This window comes from Chiroxiphia lanceolata, chromosome 18 (genome assembly GCF_009829145.1).
Source record: "Chiroxiphia lanceolata isolate bChiLan1 chromosome 18, bChiLan1.pri, whole genome shotgun sequence".
Lineage (NCBI taxonomy): Eukaryota > Metazoa > Chordata > Aves > Passeriformes > Pipridae > Chiroxiphia > Chiroxiphia lanceolata.
Window position 1 is genome coordinate 5,825,677 of NC_045654.1, and position 21,900 is coordinate 5,847,576.

The 21,900-nt window shown below is 55.0% G+C and overlaps 1 protein-coding gene across 6 annotated transcripts; it reads left to right on the forward strand.

Annotated features, from left to right (window-relative positions):
• The first annotated feature begins 665 nt into the window (after window positions 1–665).
• LOC116795852 (immunoglobulin lambda-1 light chain-like) lies at window positions 666–17,255 on the forward strand. Of its 6 annotated transcripts, none has more exons than XM_032705918.1 (7): window positions 666–745; window positions 875–942; window positions 6,658–6,708; window positions 7,977–8,157; window positions 15,161–15,200; window positions 16,638–16,639; window positions 16,755–17,255. In XM_032705918.1, the coding sequence occupies exons 1-7, from the start codon at window positions 700–702 to the stop codon at window positions 17,075–17,077; spliced, it is 711 nt and encodes a 236-aa protein (XP_032561809.1). In that variant the 5' UTR covers window positions 666–699; the 3' UTR covers window positions 17,078–17,255. The 6 variants fall into 6 exon arrangements, with proteins under 6 accessions (XP_032561809.1, XP_032561811.1, XP_032561808.1 ...); XM_032705917.1 differs by lacking the exons at window positions 666–745; window positions 875–942; window positions 6,658–6,708; window positions 7,977–8,157 and adding exons at window positions 4,721–4,800; window positions 4,935–5,033; window positions 9,654–9,676; window positions 10,407–10,463 and having other exon boundaries at window positions 15,040–15,200; XM_032705920.1 differs by lacking the exon at window positions 6,658–6,708 and having other exon boundaries at window positions 7,929–8,157.
• The last annotated feature ends 4,645 nt before the right edge of the window (window positions 17,256–21,900 follow it).

A 21,900-nucleotide genomic window follows, 5' to 3' on the forward strand; every position in this document is an offset into this window, starting at 1 on the left:
TTGATTGATACAAACTTCAGCCAAGGTCTACTCATGTTTGCTGTGAGGCCACTGGAGACCCCCAGCTTGCTTTGAATTTGGAGGACCTGGGGGCTTGTGTTTCCTTCCTGTTGGGTAGCCTTGAAGCTCCTGGTCTTGGTGTGGCTCCAGTGCCCTTTCACAGTCCCAGTTCTCTACTTGGAGGTTCCCTTGTGGCAATGAAGAGAGGCCCAGTGTAGCACCTGTTTTGAACCAGGACCTGGTTTGCCCAGCTCCTCAGTCACTGCTGCTGATCAGTGCACAGGTAGTGTGGGCACCCGGGGACCAGGAAGCACCAACCAGACTTGGGTGCTGCAGGGCAGGTGGATGTGTCCCTGCGCCCAGGTGGGGCTGTCTCCTGCCCTGTGACAGGAGTTCCTGGTGCAGCCAGGCCGTGGTCCTACTGGGCAGGAACACGGACTGGGTGGTCCTTGGCTGAGCTCAGAGCTCAGCAGCGATGTTGGGGAAGGAGCAGGCAGCCCAGAGTGATTGTGCTGCCTTTTGGTGGGCCAGAGGAGCCTGCAGTGGGCAGGGGGAGCACTGAGGCAAGAGCTCCAGGGAACACTGATGGCCACATATCCAGGGAGGGGCTGTGCCTGGGCAGGTGGGGGCTTAAATGTGAGTCAGGGTCCACAACACAGCCCCATCATTGCAGGGACGTGGAGCTGGTGGGATCACACCATGGCCTGGGTCCCTCTCCTCCTCGCGGTGCTCGCCCACACCTCAGGTGCCATGGGTGGACTCTCCATGCCTGGATGGGGCCTTTGGGCACAGGGGTCCCGTCTCTCTGCCCAGGGAGGACTGTGCTCCTGGGGCACAGACTGACCCATATCTTCTCTCTCCTCTCCCTTTTCAGGTTCCCTGGTCCAGGCAGCGCTGACTCAGTCACCTCCGATGTCAGTCAAAGTGGGAGACACCGTCAAGATCACCTGCTCTGGCCTTAGCAGCAGCTATCCTTATGCTGGCTGGTACCAGTACCAGTACCTTATCCTGGCAGTGCCCCCATCACTGTGATCTATCAAAGCACCAACAGACCCTCGGACATCCCTTCGCGATTCTCCGGTTCTGCGTCCGGCACCACGGCCACATTGACCATCACTGGGGTCCAAGCTGAGGACGAGACTGTCTATTTCTGTGGTGGCTGGGAGAGCAGCAGTGATGCTGGTATAGTGACAGAGAAAGATTTTCCAGTCATGTAAAGCAGAATTACAAATGGAGTTTTTCTGTCCTTCTCATGGCCAAGCAGGGTTGTGAATGTGGGGCTAGGGCAGGTTTTTGTCTCTTCTGCACAACCTTTGCTCTCAATAACCCCCCTTTTGTTTCCTAGAGCCCTAGAAGTGAACTTCTGTCTGTAGACCATTGTCCTGGTCCCTGCAAAACTCATGGTGTGGCTTTGTCCCTGATGCCACTCTGTCTTGCTACTGATGACCATGTGGTCCTGATGCTGCCAGAGCTGTCTCTGTGCTGGGATGCATTGGGCTCACCTCTGTTCAAGTTTCCTTGTGTCATTGGTTGCATCCATTCTCTTCTGATTGTGGCACTCCCCATCCCACTGCCTGGGAGTTGGCCATGCTACATGGGTGCTGTCTGACCCATGTCTTCTCCCTTCTCCATTCTTTCTCTCCAGGTTTGCTAGTCCAGGCCTCATCCATAAGTCAGCCTTCCTCAGTGTCATCCAACCCAGCAGAAACCATCAAGATCACCTGCTCAGGGGGTGGCAGCTACTATGGCTGGTACCAGCAGAAGGTCCCTGGCAGTGCCCCTGTCACTGTGATCTATGATAACTGCGAGAGACTCTCAGACATCCCTTCGCGATTCTCCGGATCCTTGTCCGGCTCCACGGCCACATTGACCATCACTGGGGTCCAAGCCGAGGACGAGGCTGTCTATTTCTGTGGTGGCTGGGACTACAGCAGTTATGTTGGTATTGTGATACAGAGAGATGTGAAAATGAGGTACAAAAGAGTTAAAAATGGAGTTTTTCTGTCCTTCTCATGGCCAAACAGAGTTGTGGATGTGGGAGTGGTGCAGGTTTTTGTCTCCTCTGCCTGACCGTGGCTGTGAATGTCCCCACTTCTGTGTCCTAGAGCACTGTAGATGACTTTGTGTCTGTGGACCATTGTCCTGGTCCCTACTAATCACATAGAGTTCCTTTGTTCCCCAGCCCTTTGTCTCTTGCTCCTGGTGACCATGTCCTCTTTTTGCTGCCAGCACTGCCTCTCTGCTGGGATGTGTTGGGCTTGGCTCTGCTTCCCAAATTTCCCTGTGGTCATGGTTCCATCCATTCCCCTCTGACTGTAGCATTCCCCTTCCAACTGCCCAGGAGAGGACCGTATTCTTGGGGCACTGGCTGACCCCCACTCTTCTCCCCTCTCTCTTCTTCCTCTCCAGGTTCCCTGGAGCAGCATCACTGAGTCAGCTGCCCTTGTGTCAGCCACCATGGGAGAAACCATCAAGATCACCTGCTCTGAGGGTAGCAGTGCCTGTGGCTAAGTCCAGCAGAAGGTCCCTGGCAATGCCTCTGTCACTATGATCTGTGCTGGCACAAAGAGACCCTTGGTGGTGCTGGAGGATGTGGATGTGACAGGGCTCCTGGCAGTAAAGAACTGTGCTGTGACTAATTGCTGCTGCCCTCCAAATGTCTTGTCCTGTGGTTGGTGCTGTTGCCCAGAGAAGCTGGGAGAATCCCTGTCATTATCTCTGGGCATCCTGCTCTGGTCCATGGGCTCTGTGCCACTCGTCCCTAGTGAGAGCAACTGTGCTGAAGGGCCCTGTGTCTGTGTGAGAGGCTCTCCCTGTGAGCATGGACTGCCTTGGGCAGGGTGCTGTGCAGAAGCCCTGAAGGCTGTGGCCAGGACTGGAGGAGTCTCTGGACCTGGTGGGAGCTGTGTCAGAGGTGAGAGACAGCAAGGGTAGAATCCTGTGCCAGGCTCTGCTCTCAGTTCCTCCAGCGCTGTCCCTGAGGCCTTTCTTGTCCCCACACGGTGTCAGTGTGGTTCCACTGCACAGTCTGAGGCTCACAGGGCTGCCAGGAGGCAAAGGGGCTGTGGACAACCAGGTGCCAGTGTGTAACACCATGGTGCAGATCCCCGGCTGGGGGCTTAAAAGCAAGTCGGAGTCTTCTCTCTCTCCTCTCGCTCTCTGGGTTCCCTGGTCCAGGCAAGACTCTCAGCCATCCTCAGTGTCAGCCAGTGTGGGAGACACTGTGAAGATCACCTGCTCTGGGAGTAGCAGCAACTTGTATGGCTGTACCAGCAGAAGGTCCCTGGTAGTGCTCCTGCAACTATATAACATCCCCTGTCTACGGTAGCACCAAGAGCCCACAGACATCCCTTTGCAATTCTATGGATCCCAGTCCAGCTCCATGGGCACATTAACCATCCCTGGGGCTAAAGCTGAGGACAAGGCTGTTACTGTGGTGGCAGGGACAGCAGTGGTGATGTCTACCCTGCACTGCCACCTCATGCTGTTGGCGGCCATGTCCTCTTGCTCTGCCAGGTCTCTGCACGGAGCCCCAGGGCTGAGGCCTTGGGCTTGGCATGGGGCAGTGGTCCCTCTGTTCCACCAGGACCTTTGAGTTCAAGAGCCCTGACCCTCTGCCCAGACAAGGCTGTGCTCCTGGGACACTGGCTGACCCCCAACTTCTGCCCTCTCTCCATTCCCTCTCCAGGTTCCCTGGTCCAGGCAGCACTGAGTCAGCTGTCCTTGTTGTCAGCCAGCCTAGGAGAGACCATCAAGATCACCTGCTCAGGGGTTAGCAGCAGCGATCCTTATGCTGGCTGGTACCAGCAGAAGGTCCCTGGCAGTGCCCCTGTCACTGTGATCTACTGGAATGATGAGAGACCCTCGGACATCCCTTCGCGATTCTCCGGATCCTTGTCCGGCTCCACGGCCACATTGACCATCACTGGGGTCCAAGCCAAGGACGAGGCTGTCTATGTCTGTGGCAGCTACGACGGCAGCAGTGCTGGTCAGCACCGTGGAGGCACTGACTGTGGCTTTCTGCCTCCTCTTACTGCTGCCATTTCTCCTTGCAGGACCCTCACACCTTGGGTTCTTTGTGGGTGGCTCTGGGCTCGTCCATCGCACTATGGGACCTTTGGGCACAAGGCCCCAGGCCCGATGCCCTGTGGAGGGCTGTGCTCCTGGGACAATGGCTAAGGCCCCTCATCTTCCCTCACTCTCTCTCTCTGTGTTCCCTGCTCCAAGAACCATTGCTAAGTCCGCCATATGATATGAACTCCAACCATGGTTGCTGTGAGGCCACTTGAGACCCCCAGCTTTGAATTTGGAGGACCTGAGGGCTTGTGTTTCCTTCCTGTTGAGTAGCCTTGAAGCTCCTGGTCTTGGTGTGGCTCCAGTGCCCTTCCACAGTCCCAGTTCTCTGCTTGGAGGTTCCCTTGTGGCAATGAAGAGAGGCCCAGTGTAGCACCTGGTTTGAAGCAGGACCTGGTTTGCCCAGCTCCTCAGTCACTGCTGCTGATCAGTGCACAGGTAGTGTGGGCACCCGGGGACCAGGAAGCACCAACCAGACTTGGGTGCTGCAGGGCAGGTGGATGTGTCCCCAGAGGAGCCTGCAGTGGGCAGGTGAAGCACTGAGGCAAGAGCTCCAGGGAACACTGATGGCCACATATCCAGGGAGGGGCTGTGCCTGGGCAGATGGGGGCTTAAATGTGAGTCAGGGTCCACAACACAGCCCCATCATTGCAGGGACGTGGAGCTGGTGGGATCACACCATGGCCTGGGTCCCTCTCCTCCTCGCGGTGCTCGCCCACACCTCAGGTGCCATGGGTGGACTCTCCGTGCCTGGATGGGGCCTTTGGGCACAGGGGTCCCGTCCCTCTGCCCAGGGAGGACTGTGCTCCTGGGGCACAGACTGATCCATGTCTTTTCTTCTCTCTCCTCTTCCTTTTCAGGTTCCCTGGTCCAGGCAGCGCTGACTCAGTCACCTCCAATGTCAGTCAAAGTGGGAGACACTGTGAAGATCACCTGCTCTGGGAGTAGCAGCAGCTGGGGTTATGCTGCCTGACACTACCTGGCACTGCCCCTGTCACTGTGATCTACCGCAACAGCAACAGACCCTCGGACATCCCTTCGCGATTCTCCGGATCCGAGTCCGGCTCCACGGCCACATTGACCATCACTGGGGTCCAAGCTGAGGACGAGGCTGTCTATTTCTGTGGTGGCTACGACAGCAGCAGTGGCAGCAGCTATGGTGTGTTTTGACAACAAGCACCAGGAAGCGAGGCAGACTCCAAAATAAGAGGAAAGATTTTAGCCCCTGTCCCCCCTTTCTGGATGTGGGGCCGAGGCAGGTTCCTGTCCCTTCTGCACAGCCACAACAGGGAACGTTGTTTCTTTCTTGTCCCAGAGAATGGGAGATCACATGGTGGTTGGGGACCATTGTCCTGGTCCCTATAAAACTCATGGTGTAGTTGTGTTCCTCACCCCACTGTCTTGCTACTGATGACCATGTCCTCCTGCTTCTGCCAGGGCTCTCTCTGTGCTGGGATGCATTGGGCTGGGCTTTGCTCCAGTTTCCCTGTAACCATGTCCATGTGTGTTCTCCTCTGACTGTGGCACTCCATGTAACCTTGTCCAGGCAGTTCTATACTCTTTGAAACTGTGTGACCTTCCCTTTCCTCCCCTCTCTGCTCTCCCTTTCCACGTTCCCTGGTCCAGGCAGCATCGCTGAGTCAGCCATCCTCGTTCAGCCAGTGAGGGAGAAACTGTCAAGATCACCTGCTCTGGGGGTAGCAGCAACTATTATGGCTGGTACCAGCAGAAGGTCCCTGGCAGTGGCCCTGTCACTGTGATCTACAACAACAACCAGAGACCCTCAGACATCCCTTCATGACTCTCTGGCTCCCTGGGTACATTAACCATCACTGGGGTCCAAGCTGAGGGCGAGGCTGTCTGTTTCTGTGGTGGCTGGGACAGCAGTGCTGGTCAGGATGAAGGCATCCTGCAGGACAGTTGTTGACTGTGGGTTCTGTGGGATACTGTTTTTGAGGGATGACTAAAGTTTGAGGACCACAGCTTCCAGGAGTGGTTTTGCAGGTTGGTAGTGCTCCAGAGGCCCTTGGCTATAGGGATCCCTTGTGGGAACAACACACTGTAGTGATGTCTGGACACTTGGCCATCACTGTGTCAGGAGTGACCCACCATAAATCTGGCAGTTTGTCTCAGCAGGTGAAGTGGGGTGTGAGAACCCTCTGGTGAGGGAGCTGGATGGGAGATGAGGAGAGAGGCCAGCAGGATCCTCCCTTGAATGCAGAGTCTGAATTGCATTAAAAAGCCATGACCCAGGCAGGTGGGGGCTTAAAAGCTAGAGACAGTCCATGGCACAGCCCCATCATTTTGGGGAGGCAGAGATGGAGAGATGGAAGCATGACCTTGGCCCTTCTCCTCCTTGCAGTGCTTGCCCACAGCTCAGGTACCATGGCCAGATCAGCTGCACTTGGATGCAGCTTTTGGACACAGAGGCCCTATCCTGCTGCCGAAGTAGGATTTATTCCTGGGGCTCTGACTGATCTCACTCTTCTCCCTTCTCTACTCTCCCTCTCCAGGTTCCCTGGTCCAGGCAGCATCGCTGACTCAGCCATCCTTATTGTCTCACAGAGTGAAGAAACTGTCAAGATCACCTGCTCTGGGGGTAGCAACAACTATTATGGCTGGTACCAGCAGAAGGTCCCTGGCATTGCCCCTGTCACTGTGATCTACTACAATGACAAGAGACCCTCGGACATCCCTTCGCGATTCTCCGGATCCACATCCGGCAACACAGGCACATTGACCATCACTGGGGTCCAAGCCGAGGACGAGGCTGTCTATTTCTGTGGTAGTTACGAAAGCAGCAGTAATAATCTTACCATGGTGACATGGAGCAACGAGGAAGTGATACAAAGCCCTCCCACCATGGCAGGGGCTGCTGTCTCTGCTGTCCCTGTCTGATGGTGGGGCAGGTCCCTGGCACGACTGCCCTTCCTGCCCTGTGCTAATGTGGCTGTGCCTGGTGTCCCAGCACCATCCAGTAGAATCCTTCCCTTGTCATTTGTGGAGGACAGCAGATAGGACAGGACTTAATAGACTACTTCAGATGGAAGAGCCCTTCAATGATCACATAGTCTAACTGCCTGGTCACTGCAGGGCTGTCCAAAATGAAGGGCGTTGTCCCAATGCCTCTACAACACTGTCAGGCTTGGGATATGATCCAATTCTCTAGGAAGCCTGTTGAGTGTTTGAACTCACTCTCAGTAAAGAAATGCTGGCATGACCTCCCAGCAACCTCCCTGCCCTGTGCTCCAGGTCCAAGGTCCCCCTGCTCTCCCCGGCTCGTGCCCAGAGCCCGGCCAGCTGCTTCCCTGCCCAGCTCCCAGCCCAGCTGCGTGAGAAGCCCCTGGGCCATCACCCCAAGGGGCTCAGACCTGCTGAAACTGCAGGTCCAGCACCGAGGGGTGGGGATGTGCCCTAGGCCAGCGAGCTGGGCCAAAGCTTTGCCTTCAAAGCCTGGGAAGGGACATTTCCCATGGGCACTGGAGTTCTGCAGTCACGCCTGAGGCTGCCAGGGCAGAGCAGGGTTGGTCAGGGGATGCTCTGTTGTACTGCAAGAGGAGCCCACAGGCTATTTCTGTGTGCCAGCCCAGTGGGCTCATGTTCAGCCTGTGCAGGAGCCTCCAGCACCTCTGGCCCCAGGGGAAGCCCCTGGCCCTGGACAATGTCCCACTATGGCCCCACAAAAGTAAGGGTCCCTCAGGACCCTGAACCCATTCTCATTCTATGCTCAGAGCTGCTCCCTGGCACCTGGCACAGGACTGGCCTTGTCCCTTTCCTCATCTCATTATTCATCCATGGTAGAGATGTCCTGTCAGTCATCTCCGATGTCAGCCAAAGTGGGAGACACTGTGAAGATCACCTGCTCTGGGAGCAGCTACAGCTATGGCTGGTACCAGCAGAAGGTCCCTGGCAGTGGCCCTGTCACTGTGATCTATGCCAATAGCAACAGACCCTCGGACATCCCTTCACGATTCTCCGGATCCAAGTCCGGCTCCACGGGCACATTGACCATCACTGGGGTCCAAGCTGAGGACGAGGCTGTCTATTTCTGTGGTAGCTGGGACAGCAGCAGTGGTGGCTATGGTTTGTGGTGCCAACAGGTAACAGGAAGGGAGACAGACTCCAAAACCAGAGGAAAGATTTCAGCCCTTCTCCCTCCTTGTAGGCTGTGGAGCTGAAGAATGTCCCTGTCCCCTCTGCACAGCCATGACTGGGAACATCCTCCTTTTGGTGTCCCACAGAACTGCAGGTTCTCTTGATCCCCCCCATGTCTGGAGAGCATTTCTTTGTCACAATAAAGATCACAATGTAGCCTTGTCCCTCACCCCACTCTATCCTACTACTGATGACCATGTCCTCCTGCTGCTGCCTGAGCTGCCTCTGTGCAGGGATATGTTGGACTGGGCTCTGCTCCACAAATGTGCCTGTGACCATGTCCAGGTCCATTCTCTTCTGCCTGCGGCATTCCCCATCCCTCTGCCTGGGGACAGCTGTTCTCCCAGGGCACTGGATCAACTCCTCACCCTTCTCCCCTTTCTCTTCTCCCTCTCCAAGTTCCCTGCACCAGGCAGCATCACTGAGTCAGCCATCCTCAGCCTCAGCCAACCTGGGGAGACACTGTCAGGATCACCTGCTCTGGAAGTAGCAGCAACTATGGCTGGTACCAGCAGAAGGTCCCTGGCAGTGCCCCTGTCACTGTGATCTACTGGAATGATGGGAGATCCTCAGCCTTCATGATCTCCAGTGCTGTGACTGGTTCCACGGGATCACTGGGGTCCAAGCCAAGAACAAGGCTGTCTATTAGTGTGGCAGCCATGAAAGTAGCTGTGGTTGATGTCATGGTGACACTGAGCCACAGGCAAGTGAAATCTCAAGCATCAAAGAGTCTGGTTTTGTCTCCTCCTTCCATTCAGCCAGGCAGGCTCCAGACCACTTCTTCAGCTTTGGGGCTTTTCCTTTCCTTTCCTGATGCCCTTCCCTGTGTGTTCCATGTCTCAGGGCTGTAACTGTGATGAGGCATTAGAGCTGGTTTCCTAGAGAAGTTGTGGATGCCCTATCCCTGGAAGTATTCAAGGCAGGCTTGGTTGAGGCTTTGCACAACCTGGTCTAGTGGAAGGTGTCCCTGCCCATGGGAGGGGCTTGGAACTGGGTGGTCTTGAAGGTCCCTTTCATCCCAAACCATTCTATGATTCTATGACTATGTTCTCAGTGACTGGGCCCTGGTGCTGCAGAAACCCTGCCTGGGCTCATCCCCACTGCCCAATATCCATGTGAGGGGCAGAGGAGCACTGAGACAGTGTTAGAGCTGGAGCCTGAGGAGCTGGCTAAGAAAACCTCTGCCACATTTCTGCTGCCCCAGCCTGAGTCCTGCCTGGGGCCCTGTGGCATTGCAGCCACCCTGGGTGCTCAGGACTGGGTGTGTGGGTGATCGTCAGCCCATGGGAGCCTCGGACACTGGAGCTGGGCATGGAGGCCTTCTGCCTTGACCTGTGGCTCTCACATGGCTCTGGCTTAGCTGTCCCCAGTGTCCATGTCTCTGGGGCAAGCCACCTGGGTCTGCTCTGCAAGTAGCAACAATGCTTATGGCTGGTACCAGCAGAAGGTCCCTGGCAGTGCCCCTGTCACTGTGATCAGTGACGCTGTAACACCAACAGACCCTCAGACATCCCTTTGCGATTCTCTGGATCCACATCCAGCTCCACAGCCACATTAACTATCACTGGGGTCCAAGCCGAGGACCAGGCTGTCTGTTTCTGTGGTGGTGAGGACAGCAGCAGTGATTCCACAGCCACATGGAGCAATGGGGAAGTGAGGCAAGAACCTCTTGCCATTGCAGACCTCAGTCAGGAGTCTCTGCTGTGCCCGTTTGATGGTGGGGCAGGTCCCCATCATGGCCCTGCCCTTGCTGCCCTGTGCTGAAGGCGGCTGTGCCTCACATCCCAGCTTGGACGGGACAGGAAGCATCATGGTGGAGGTGGAATTTCCCACGGGTGCAGCCACTCTTGGTCTGGGCTGGGGCTACCAAAGACACCTGTGATCTGTGTGCCCTGAATCAGAGCAGGGCTGGCCAGGAGCTGCCCCAGCTCTGGCTACCTCTACTGAACACCTGTACATTGGGCTTGTGACCAGCTCAGGGACAGGGAGGCATTGCTGGACGACTGTGCTTCTGGGGCTTTGACTGACCCGTCTTCCCCTCTCTCTCCTCTCCCTTTTCAGGTTCCCTGGTCCAGGCAGCGCTGACTCAGTCACCTCCAATGTCAGTCAAAGTGGGAGACACCGTCAAGATCACCTGCTCTGGTAGTAGTGGCAGCTATGGCTGGTTTCAGCAGAAGGTCCCTGGCAGTGGCCCTGTCACTGTGATCTACTACAATGATCAGAGACCCTCAAACATCCCTTCACGATTCTCCGGCTCCTGGGGGATGTTTACCATCACTGGGGTCCAAGCTGAGGACGAGGCTGTCTATTTCTGTGGTGGCTGGGACAGCAGTGGTACTGCTGGCACAGTGTTACAAAGCAAAAACTTTCCTGCTCTTAGAGCCCCAGGACTGTCCCCATCTCCTGACATTTGAGGAATTTATGACCACCCAGTAGCCCTGTTGTGCCCCATAGTGTCCCATCTGTGTACCCACAGGTAGAGTTGCCCCATCACTGTTCCCCTGCACGTGGAGAGCTGTGCTCCTGGAACACTGGTTAACGCCATTCTTCTACCCTTTCTCCTCTCCAGGTTCCCTGGTCCTGGCAGCATTGTATAATCTGTCCTTGGTGTCAGGCATCCTGAGACAAACCATTGAGATCAACTGCTCCTGAGGTGATGGCAGCTATGGCTGGTTCCACCAGATGGTTCCTGGCAGTGCCCCGTCACTGTGACCTGCTCTGATGACATGAGACCCTCGGACGTCGCTTCGTGCTTGTCCACATCCAGCTCCATGAGCACCTGAACCATCACTGGGGTCCAAGCTAAGGAAGGGGCTGTCTGTTACTGTGCTAACTACAAAAGCAGCAGCAAGAGTGTTACCACAGTCACTTGGAGAAACGGGGAAGTTTTAAAAGGCCCTCCCACCATGGCAGGGGCCAGTTAGGAGTCTCTGCTGTTCCCTCGTCATGGCAGGGCAGGCCCCTGGCATGACTCTGCCCTTTTTGCCCTGTGCTAATGAGGCTGTGCCTGGTGTCCCAGTTCCATCCCAGGTGCAGCCCAGCTCTGGCTGCCTCTGCCGAGCACCAGCCCATTGGGCTCATGACCAGCTCACAGGGAGGCATTGCTGGACCCTGGGGATTGATGCTGGACCTCTCCCATTGTTATGGGAAGAGCAATGGGCTGGCAGGAGAAGAGTGTAGGAGCCTTGGCAGAAAAGCAGGAGAGCAAGGGGGGATCTTATGTGCCTGGGACACACATGAGAAGGAAAAATACCAAAAGTGAGGTGGGAAATGTTGGGGCTTGGCATCATCCCAGCCCCTTCAATAGGAGCTGTGGGTGCTCCTATACTCCCTTGCCCCCGGTGCCCATCACTGTCTCGCCCTTCGTCCCTTGATCCTGCTGCCACTCGGCGTGAGCTGCAGACATGGTGTCTGTGCTGGCGGGTTTTGGGCTCGGAGCTGGGAGATGTCTCCACTAAGTGCCCAGGGACAAGCCCTGCTGCATCTGGGGTGGTGGGGCTGGACATGGAGTGGGGAGAGAGGTGAGGAGAGAGGCGTGGGCATGATCCAGACATGAGGGTCAGATTCGCATGGAGGGACAGTGTCCTGGGTGGGCAGGGGCTTAAAAGGGAATCAGGGTCCACAGCACAGCCCCGTCAGGGTGAGGACATGGAGCTGGTGGGATCACACCATGGCCTGAATCCCTCTCTTCCTCATGGTGCTCAGCCACACCTCAGGTGCCATGGCCAGACTCACCGTGCCAAGACAAGGCCTTTGGGCTCCTGTTCCTCTGCCCAGGGAGGGCTGTGCTCTTGGGGCACTCACTGACTCCTGTCTTCTCCCTTCTCTCCTCTCTCTCTCCAGGTTCCCTGGTCCAGGCAGCACTGACTCAGCCATCCTCATTGTCTCACAAGGTGGGAGACACTGTGATCACCTGCTCTGGGGGTAGCAGCAACTGGTATGGCTGGTACCAGCAGAAGGTCCCTGGTAGTGCCCCAGTCAGTGTGATCTATGATAACACCAACAGACCCTCGGACATCCCTTCGCGATTCTCCGGATCCATATCCGGCAACACGGGCACATTGACCATCACTGGGGTCCAAGCCGAGGACGAGGCTGTCTATTTCTGTGGTGGTAAGGACAGCAGCAGTAATGCTGCCACAGTGACATGGAGCAATGGGGAAGTGATACAAAACCCACTTGACTTAGCTGTCCATTACAGCCCCAGGTCTGTGCCCATCCCCTAGCATTTAAGGAAGTTATTTGAGGACTTCCCAGCAGCCCTGTCATGGCCCAGTATGTCCAATTTGCGTGCCTGCAGGCAGAATTATCCCATCACTGTTCCCCTGCCCGCAGAGGGCTGTGTGCTCCAGGATCAGTGGCTGACAGTCCTTTTCTCCCCTCTCTCCTCTTCAGGTTGTTTGGTCCAGGCACTGTTGTGTCATCTCTCCTTGGTGTCAGCGATCCTGGCACAAACTTTTGAGGTCATGTGTTCCAGGGTTGGCTGGTACCATGGCTGGTTTCAGGAGAAGGTTCCTGGCAGTGCCTCCATCTGTCACTGTGAACTATGAGAACACCCAGAGAGCCTCGGACATCCCTTTGCCATTCTCTGCATCCACATCGGGCTCCGTGAGCACCTGAACCATCACTGGGGTCCAAGCTAAGGAAGGGGCTCTGTTACTGTGCTAACTACAAAAGCAGCAGCAAAAGTGTTACCACAGTCACTTGGAGAAACGGGGAAGTTTTAAAAGGCCCTCCCACCATGGCAGGGGCCAGTTAGGAGTCTCTGCTGTTCCCTCTTCATGGCAGGGCAGGTCCCTGGCATGACTGGCCCTTTTTGCCCTGTGCTAATGAGGTTGTGCCTGGTGTCCCAGCTCCATCCAGTAGAGCCCTTCCCTTGCTATTTGTGGAAAAGAGTACATGGGAAAGAACTGAATAACCTATTTCAGGTGGAGGAGCCCTCAGGTGGGCTCCTCAGGTGGAGGAGCCTTCAATGATCACATTGTACAACTGCCTGGCCACTGGAGAGCTGCCAAAATGAAGGGCACTGTCAACACACGCAGGCTGGGGATATCAGCCAACTCTCTAGGAATCCTGTTGAGTGTTTGGCCACAGCCTCAACAAAGAAATGCTGCCATGACCTTTCAGCAACCCTGTCTCCACCATGGCCCTGCCCTTACTGCCCTGTGCTGCAGGTGAATGTGCCCAGTGTCCCAGCTCAGACATCCCTTACAGCCCCACGTCTGTGCCCATTCCCTGTCATTTTTGCAGGGCATCTGAAGTGCTTGGGAACAGACTAATCTCCATGGCCACATTCCTCATGGCTGGGGTCCAAGACAAAGAGAAGGAGGAGGAAGAGGAGGAGGAGGCAGTCTCTCAGTGTTCTGGCTGGCACACCAGTGCTGATCAGGGTCATGGCTACTCCCACCATGGAGAAAGAGAGACACAAGCCCACTGTTGCCCCAGGGTCCCTCAGGCGCTGCTGCTGCTGCTACAGCTTGAACGCAGTGCAGGAGCAGCACGTGTGCCTGTGAGGAGGTTCCTCCTGTGGGACACGTGCTCTGCTCCGGCAGGTCCCCTCTGTGCTGCCTGCAGGGACACAGTCCTGCTGCCCTGCCCTGGCCATGCCAGCCAGGATCCCAATGCTCCAGGCACTCTGGGGATCATGATGCTCCAGGCACTCTGGGGCCAGCATAGTCAGGACAGGGAGGGTCATGGGGGAGGTAGAAATTCCCGTGGATGCAGCCACTCCTGGTCTGGGCTGGGGCTACCAACGACACCTGTGATCCCTGTGCCCTGAGTCGGAGCAGGGCTGATCAGGGGTTGCCCCAGCTCTGGCTGCCTCTGCCGAGCACCAGCCCATTGGGCTTGTGACCAGCTCAGGAACAAGGAGGCATTGCTGGACCGCGGGGACTGGTGCTGGACTGCTCCCATTGTTCTGGGGAGGGGATGTGTGGGAAGAGCAAAGATCTGGCGTGGTGGATCTGCATTGGCAGGAGAGGAGTGTGGGAGCCAGGGCAGAAAAGCCGGAGAGAAAAGCTTATGGCCCTGGGACACACATGGGAGGCAAATATATCAAAAGTGGGAGTGCTGGGGATTCACATTGTCCCAGACACATCACTGGGACCTGTGGTGGCTTCTGTCTCCCTCTGTCTTCAGTGTCCACCTCTCCCTCACCCTTCGGCCTTTGATCCTGCAGGCACTCAGCCTCAGTTGGGAATGAGGGGTCTGTGCGGGTGCATTTTGGCTTTGAGCTGGGAGGTGTCTCCACTGGGTACCCAGGGACAAGCTCTCCTGCACCTGTGGTGGTGCGTGGAGCGGGGAGGGAGGTGACGAGAGAAGCGCGGGAAGGATCCGGCCGTGAGCGCAGTGTCAGATTTGCATGGAGGGGCCGTGTCCTGGTGGGGCGGGGGCTTAAAAGGGAGTCAGGGTCCACGGCACAGCCCCATCATTGCAGGGACGTGGAGCTGGTGGGATCACACCATGGCCTGGGTCCCTCTCCTCCTCGCGGTGCTCGCCCACACCTCAGGTGCCATGGGCGGACTCTCCGTGCCTGGATGGGGCCTTTGGGCACAGGGGTCCCGTCTCTCTGCCCAGGGATGACTGTGCTCCTGGGGCTTTGACTGACTCCTGTCTTCTCTCTCCTCTTCCTTTTCAGGTTCCCTGGTCCAGGCAGCGCTGACTCAGTCACCTCCGATGTCAGTCAAAGTGGGAGACACCGTCAAGATCACCTGCTCTGGGAGTAGCTACAGCTATGGCTGGTACCAGCAGAAGGTCCCTGGCAGTGCCCCTGTCACTGTGATCTACACTAATAGCAACAGACCCTCAGACATCCCTTCGCGATTCTCCGGATCCAAGTCCGGCTCCACGGCCACATTGACCATCACTGGGGTCCAAGCCGAGGACGAGGCTATCTATTTCTGTGGTGGCTACGACAGCAGCAGTAGTACTGGTATATTTGGGGCCGGGACCATGTTGACCGTCAAAGGTGAGTCGCCAGTTTCTTCTCGGTCTTTCCTTCCCCGGTGCGAAATTGTGACATTTTGTCGATTTTTGGTGATTTGGGGTTTTTTTTCTTGGACTTGGGGCTGGGCTGGCGTCTGTCGCCCGTTTGGGGACGGGCACGAAGCGCAGCGTTTTGGGCTGGGTCTTGTCCCTACGGACTCTGAGCCACGAAGGATTGGGGGGGATTATTTTCACATGAAAGATCTTAAAATTCACCCAGGAAATATGTCTGAGGTCTCAGGAAGAGGAAAACTTGGGTTTAGGTCTCGAAAAGAGGCGAATTTTGTCTTTGTTAAAGAAATTTGTCAGCCTAAAATCGAAGTCCTCAACTCTTAGTCCTGAGGACTAAGTCTGTCACCACCGGTGAGAGAAAGGGGCTCCTCTGTGGGGTCCCGTGGCCGAGGGTGCAAGGGCTGTGAAAGGACAGCCGTGAACAGCTCATCCCTGGGTTGTTAAATAAAAAACTTCAGGGGTATCTTAAAGAGTCCATTGTCCAGGTAAGTCATGTCTAAAATGGGGATGAATGCGTTGAAAATGCTGCTGGGAATGTCATTTGTCTGTCTTTGTCTGTAATTTTAAAAAGAATGTGATCAAAAATCCCAATTTGAACCAAATTACTGGGGACTAAGATCAAAAAAAAACGTTCTTTGACTATTTTTAGGCAGAAAGTTTTTAATGGTGAAGTCATCCATGTTTTTGAATAGACATAGAAATAGAGGGAGATAGAAATAAAATGAGAGAGATATAGAGACACTGTGCATTGGAGGAGGCAGCAGAACCACCTCAAAAAGACCAAATATCTTTTCTGCATCTTTTTTTGTGCGATTTTTCTTGTGCTTTTTCTGAGACAAGTCTGAAATTGTCTGAAAGCAGAACTGCCCAGAAAACAGAGTTGTTTGTCTGTGAAATTTGATTTTTTTTTTAAACAAATGGCCTTGCAAAAGGAAAGAAATAGGTTTGTGGCAAATAACAAGAGATTTTTCTATGCATATTATAAATAAAATTATATTACATAATATATATTGCATATGGGAAAGGCATAAATGCATAAATGTTTGTTATATGCATTTTATAGAATTCTACAAATATTCATTTAATGATATGTATTACATATGTAAGCATATTATATACTTTATAGATGTGATCTTTAGTATACGTATATTCTGTGTATTAGCTGTATATATCTGTAATATGTACTATGTATATGCACATATATGTAGAGATAGTGTATATAAAACATAAATACAAGTATATATGGGATGAATGTATATGTGTACATGCATTACACACATATATATGCACAGATTTTACATGTAAAAATTTTATACATAAATTATAAATAAATAAATAAATAAATAAATAAATAAATAAATAAATAAATATCTGGATGGATTTCCCAAATCTAAGTACATTGAAATTATAAGTGGTAAGCTCTTGGCTGTGGGGGAAGCAGGGTTTGTGGGTAGTGCCAGCTGGGCAGGCAGGGGCTGTGGTGGGGCACGGGACCCTCTCTGACCCCACACCTCTCTCTTCCCTTGCAGGCCAGCCCGATGTCGCTCCCACCATCCACCTCTTCCCGCCACCCTCCGAGCAGATCTTGAAGGAGAACAAAGCCATTGTGGTGTGTCTAATGGAGGACTTCTACCCCAGCACTGTGGAAGTGGAATGGGTGGCTGACGGCACCACCCTCACAAGCAATGTGGAGACCAGTCAGCCCGTGCGGCAGAGCAACAGCAAGTACATAGCCAGCAGCTACCTGTCACTGGATGCCAGCCAGTGGCAAAGTTACAACTCAGTCTCCTGCAAGGTCAAGCACGAGGCTGGCAATGTGGAGAAGACAGTGAACAGATCCGAGTGCCCCTAAGCCCATTGGGACCTCCTCACACCCACCGGCCCTTTGCTGGCTCCCTCCCTCCTCCCCACTTCTGGGGACAGCGGCTCCCCGCAGCTGCACACCTCGCTCCCCACATCCCCCTGTCCCCTGCTCCTGTCCCCCACTATGAGTGTCAGATGAATAAAAACCGACACTGAACTAGTGCTGGCTCAGCATCCCTGTCTCTGTGTCCTTCCAAAGCGCCCACTCCCCACGCACGGGCTGGTGTCAGCCCAGTGCCACCAGTATGGAGGGTGGGATGGGAACACACACATGTGTACACACACACACTTATATTGGAGGGGGCTCTGTGCAGCTTCTGCTCAACCCTGGCGACCCCAATGAACCCCCCTGGCACAGCCAAGACCAGGGGATGAGCAACCTGGGGCACAGCCTGCTCTAAACCTCCATGCCATCATCAAGCACATGTCCCTGGCTGTGCCATCCTTGTCCCTTGACCACTGGCCTCTGGGTGCCCCGCAGGAACACGTGGCCCATGGTGGGGGCATGGGGACATGTCCCTTTGCTGCCAGCCCTGGCTCTGCCCCCATTTCCTCACTCACCCCCGCACTTCCCAGAACGCGGGTGCCAGTGTAGCCACCAGTCAAGCACATGCACCAGTCTGTCCCTTGCACCCTGTGCCACAGCAGTGTGGGCTCCTGCATGCCACGTGCCCTTTCTCCAGCCCAGCCCTGCGGAAGTTTCCCTGTGGCCCTGCAGCACATGGAGGGGCTGATGGCCATGCTTATGCTGAGAGTGCCAGTGCTCTGCTGCTGTCACCCCATCAGAGCAGGCAGGAGTCACCCCAGGGACGGGGGGTGGGAGTGCCCAGCCACACTGTGTACACTTCTCACCAGCCTCTTGGGAAAGGGGCAATGGCCCCACCACATCCTCCTCTCAAGCTGTGCCAGTGGGATGCCTCACCCCAACAGGTTTTGGGTTGGCACATGTCCCTGCAGGTGCCATCTGAGGACACAGAGTCATAGAACAATAAAATAGTTTGAGTTGGAAGGGACCTTAAAAAATCATCTGGTCCAACTCCCTGGAATGAGCAGGGACATCTTCAAACAGACCAGGTTGCTCAGGGCCCCTTCCAGCCTGACCTTGAATGTTTCCAGGGATGGAACATCCACAGCTTCCCTGGACAATCTCTGCCAGCACCTTACCACTCTCACAGGAATTTATCTGGCCTAAATCAACCCTTCTTTAATTAAGAAACATTACCCCTTGTCCTATTGCATCAGAGCCTGATAAAAAGCCTCTTCCCATCTTTCATATAAGCCCCCTTCAAGTACTGAAAGGCTGCTAAAATTTCTTCCTGCAGCCTTCTCTCTCCAGGCTGAACAACTCCGACTCTCTCAGCCTTTCCTCAGAGCACAAGTGCTCCAGCACTCTTGAGACCTTTGTGGCCTCCTCTGGACAGGCCCAAACAGGTCCATGTCCTTTTGATGTTGGGGCCTCCAGAGCTGGATGCAATACTCCAGGTAGGGTCTCACCAAAGCAATGTACAGGGACAGAATCCCCCTCCTCGACCTGCTGCCCACACTGCTTTTGGTGCAGTCCAGAGCACAACTGGCTTTCTGAGATGCAGGCGCACATTGCCAGGTCATGTCCAGCTTTTTATTCACCAAGACCCCAAATCTTTTTCAGGTTGCTGTCAATTCCCTCACCCCCAGCTTGTATTGATATTGGAGCATAGGAAGGATGTCTGGAGCCCAGCCATGGAGACTGAGGAGCAGCAAGGAGCAGAGGTCAGCCCCACTTGGGGCAGACCCCAAGCCCATCCCAGAGACTTAGACACACACAACCCCCACGTCTCCTCCCTGCATCCAGCTGGCAATCACCTGCCCTGGGCAGGCCAGGAGCCAGCCAACACCATCCCTGTGGGATGGGCACTCCCCACGCTGGGCTCTCTTGGGGCAGCAACAACAAACCTGCCAGGAAAGCAAACTGAAGAGGAACTTGGAGGGGAATTGAGTTTATTTCATCCGTCTCTTGCTCCCACGGACATACCAGCATAGGCAGTGATGGCCTAAACAAAACAGTGGTCCCACTGTTGGCAAAAGGAGCCTCATGTCTCCCAGTGCTGCCGGGGATCTCCCAGCACCGACAACTTTGGGTTCCGGCATTTCCTAAGACTTGATTCAGATTCATAGAATCATGGAATCATTCAGATTGGAAAAGACCTCTAAGATCATCAAGTCCAACCATTAACCCAGTACCACCATGTTCATTGCTAAATCAAGTCCCCAGGTGCCATATCCACGCATTTGCACAGTCCTTCTTCCCTCCTGCTTTTTGGTAGGGAGCTGGCAGCAGGGCCTGACCCCTCCAGAGGTGCCAACAGACACCTTGTGCCCCACCCCTGATTGCAGCATCTCATCCCCAGCCTTGTGGTGCTGCCAGGGCTTTCGCCCAGGAGAGCGTCTGCCTGGGGTTCTGCCAGCCAGAAATGTCCCAAGGACTGACACCTTCTGCCAGGAAGGACACTGGCTTCTTTTCCACTGGAAGGCTCAAGTCTCAGTAATTATGATTCCAGCAGTTAGTAAATCAGACCCTTAGCAGTGGTCGAGGCTGGAGTGAATGACAGGCAATGCAGGAGCCCCCATCTGAGCTGTGCTGACAGGTAAATAAATAAATATAATAAATAAATGCCACAATTTTTGAGGGGGGGCTCTGGAAGGGAGAGGGTGGCAGGGCAATGCATTCCACAGGGCTTGAAATACATCTTGACATTCCATTGATAAAGTCCATTTCTTGATCACAGGACACTGGCCCCACTTTTTTGTGGGCTCAGTTTGGGGCAGGTCCTTCTGGGCCATGAGCCAGGCTCTTGCTTTGGCTCAGGTCTGGGCAGGCAGAGCACAGGCACGTCTCTGATTCCAGGGGCAGGAAACCTCACTAATTATTGATTAAAAGATTTTGCTAAATCTTTTCCACAAGCAACAGCTGGCAAGGAAAAACGTGATGAATTATACATCAGTGGCCCTGGAGCCCCCGGGCTCCCATCCTCCCCCGCTGCCTGTACCTCAGCAGATTCCCAGCCACAGTTTTACCCATAACAAGCCTTCAACAGGGCTGGAGAGCCTCTGCTGGGAATCAGAGATGGATGTGCGTCCTGACCCATCTCCTGGATGGGAGGGAAGCAGTGCCTGGGAAGAACAGTCTGGCCCCACTCTCACAGCCACCCTCACTGGGGTTTTCCTGTGAGCAAATGTGTTGAGCAGAACCAACACCTCCCTGCTCTCCCCAGCTGCAGCTCCTGCTCTCACTCTCCCGGCTCCTGCACTGAAATTTCAACAGTCATTTATTGTCTTGTTTTCTCAGCTCGCCAGTAATTTGAAAATGAGGGGAATCTAATTTAGTAAATGAGATGTTTCGGGAAGGCTTTAATTAGCTGCAGAGAGAGGCAGTGGGTCCTGTACTTGCTGAGAGCTGTGCTCCCAGGCTGAGGTTCCCTGGTGAGGGCTTAGCAAGGCTTTCAGGGGGGTGTTTAATAAACCCAGGGGCTTTAGACCAGAGGGAGGGATGCAGAGATGGAGGTAAAGGAGTGTGGGATCACATGAGCTCTTCCAACCCTCACACCAAACCACTGCCCCCAGCCTTGAGGGCAAAGCTCTGCTCTGCTCCCCAAACACTCCCTCTCCATGGGACGACCTCTGGCCAGCTTTGTCACACAAAAACCAAATCTGGTTTGTTTTTTTCATTGCACATGACCGGATGATTTGTCCAGGCCAGGCAAGCCCCAGTGCCTTGTGCCAGGAGGAAGTGGTGTCTCTGTGGGGACGTGGCAGGAGCAGAGTGAGTGCACCTGGAGCTGATGAAACACCTTATCTGGAGAGACCTGGGCGACGTGGCACAGCCTGAGGGGACGGGTTCCCGCCTGTTCCCCTCTGCAGCTGCAGCCCCACAAACAGCCACGTTCCTGGAGGCAGCAGGGCTGAAACTCAAAAGCAAGAGCAGGGGCCCAGAATAGCCCAGCCCAGGCTGGGGGGAGCGGGGCAGAGCCAGACCCGCTGGGGTGGCCCTGGGGGGACGGCACAGTCCTCTCGCTTTGGTCCTGCAGTTGGGCCAAGCTCCATGGCCTCTGCCCTGCCTGAGCTGGGGGTGCAGCCCTCAGGAACCTGCAGGGGCAGCTGATGGTTCCTGCACCCCATCCTGACATTCCCCCCGCTCACGTAGCCGCCCGCCCTGAGAGACTCGGGGAAAGGCTGTTCAGAGCCCAGGCTGTGCCACGCCAGCACTGCCCCCCCATTTCCCCCAAAGCCAGCCCCACCATGCAGCTGTGTGGCTGTGGGGCATCCCCTGGCTAAATTTATCCCTCACCCACTACAGTCCCCAATCAGAAATTCAAAAGGGTGCCTGAAAAAGGGAAGTGAAACTGTCTCCAGTGGGTGCTGACGTGTGAAGACAAGCAAGCACCACGCCCTGAATTGGCTCAGCCTAAGATGGTGGCAGCTCTTGCCTCTGCCTTGCCAGGCCGTCACCTTGCAAGGCCATCACCTTGTGGGGCCATCAGTCCCTGAGGTGGGGAGAGAGGTCTTGGGCTGGCCTGATGCTGCCCAAAAAGGGCAAGGTGGGGGGTGGTGGTGGTGGTGGTGAACTAGCTGGATGGTGGACTCACTGGGGTGAGTGGGGTCTTGCCTAACAGGGTGGTCCCTGCCCCAGTGTGGGATGTCCCAGCTGCTGCACATGCTCACACATATGTGCACACACACACACACACACACACACACACCCCCTCCAGAGATCCCAGTGCATCCAGGCCCACTGGGCTGGGCACCACTGACCACTCACCTGTGGGGTTTGGGGCC

Bases quoted from the DNA above. Each gene is read 5' to 3' on its own strand.
- LOC116795852 (XM_032705918.1), top strand. From the start codon at position 700: ATGGCCTGGGTCCCTCTCCTCCTCGCGGTGCTCGCCCACACCTCAG. The intron at 746-874 runs GTGCCATGGGTG...CTCCCTTTTCAG, and splicing joins GGTGCTCGCCCACACCTCAG to GTTCCCTGGTCCAGGCAGCG. The intron at 8,158-15,160 runs GTTTGTGGTGCC...GCAGTAGTACTG, and splicing joins CAGCAGCAGTGGTGGCTATG to GTATATTTGGGGCCGGGACC.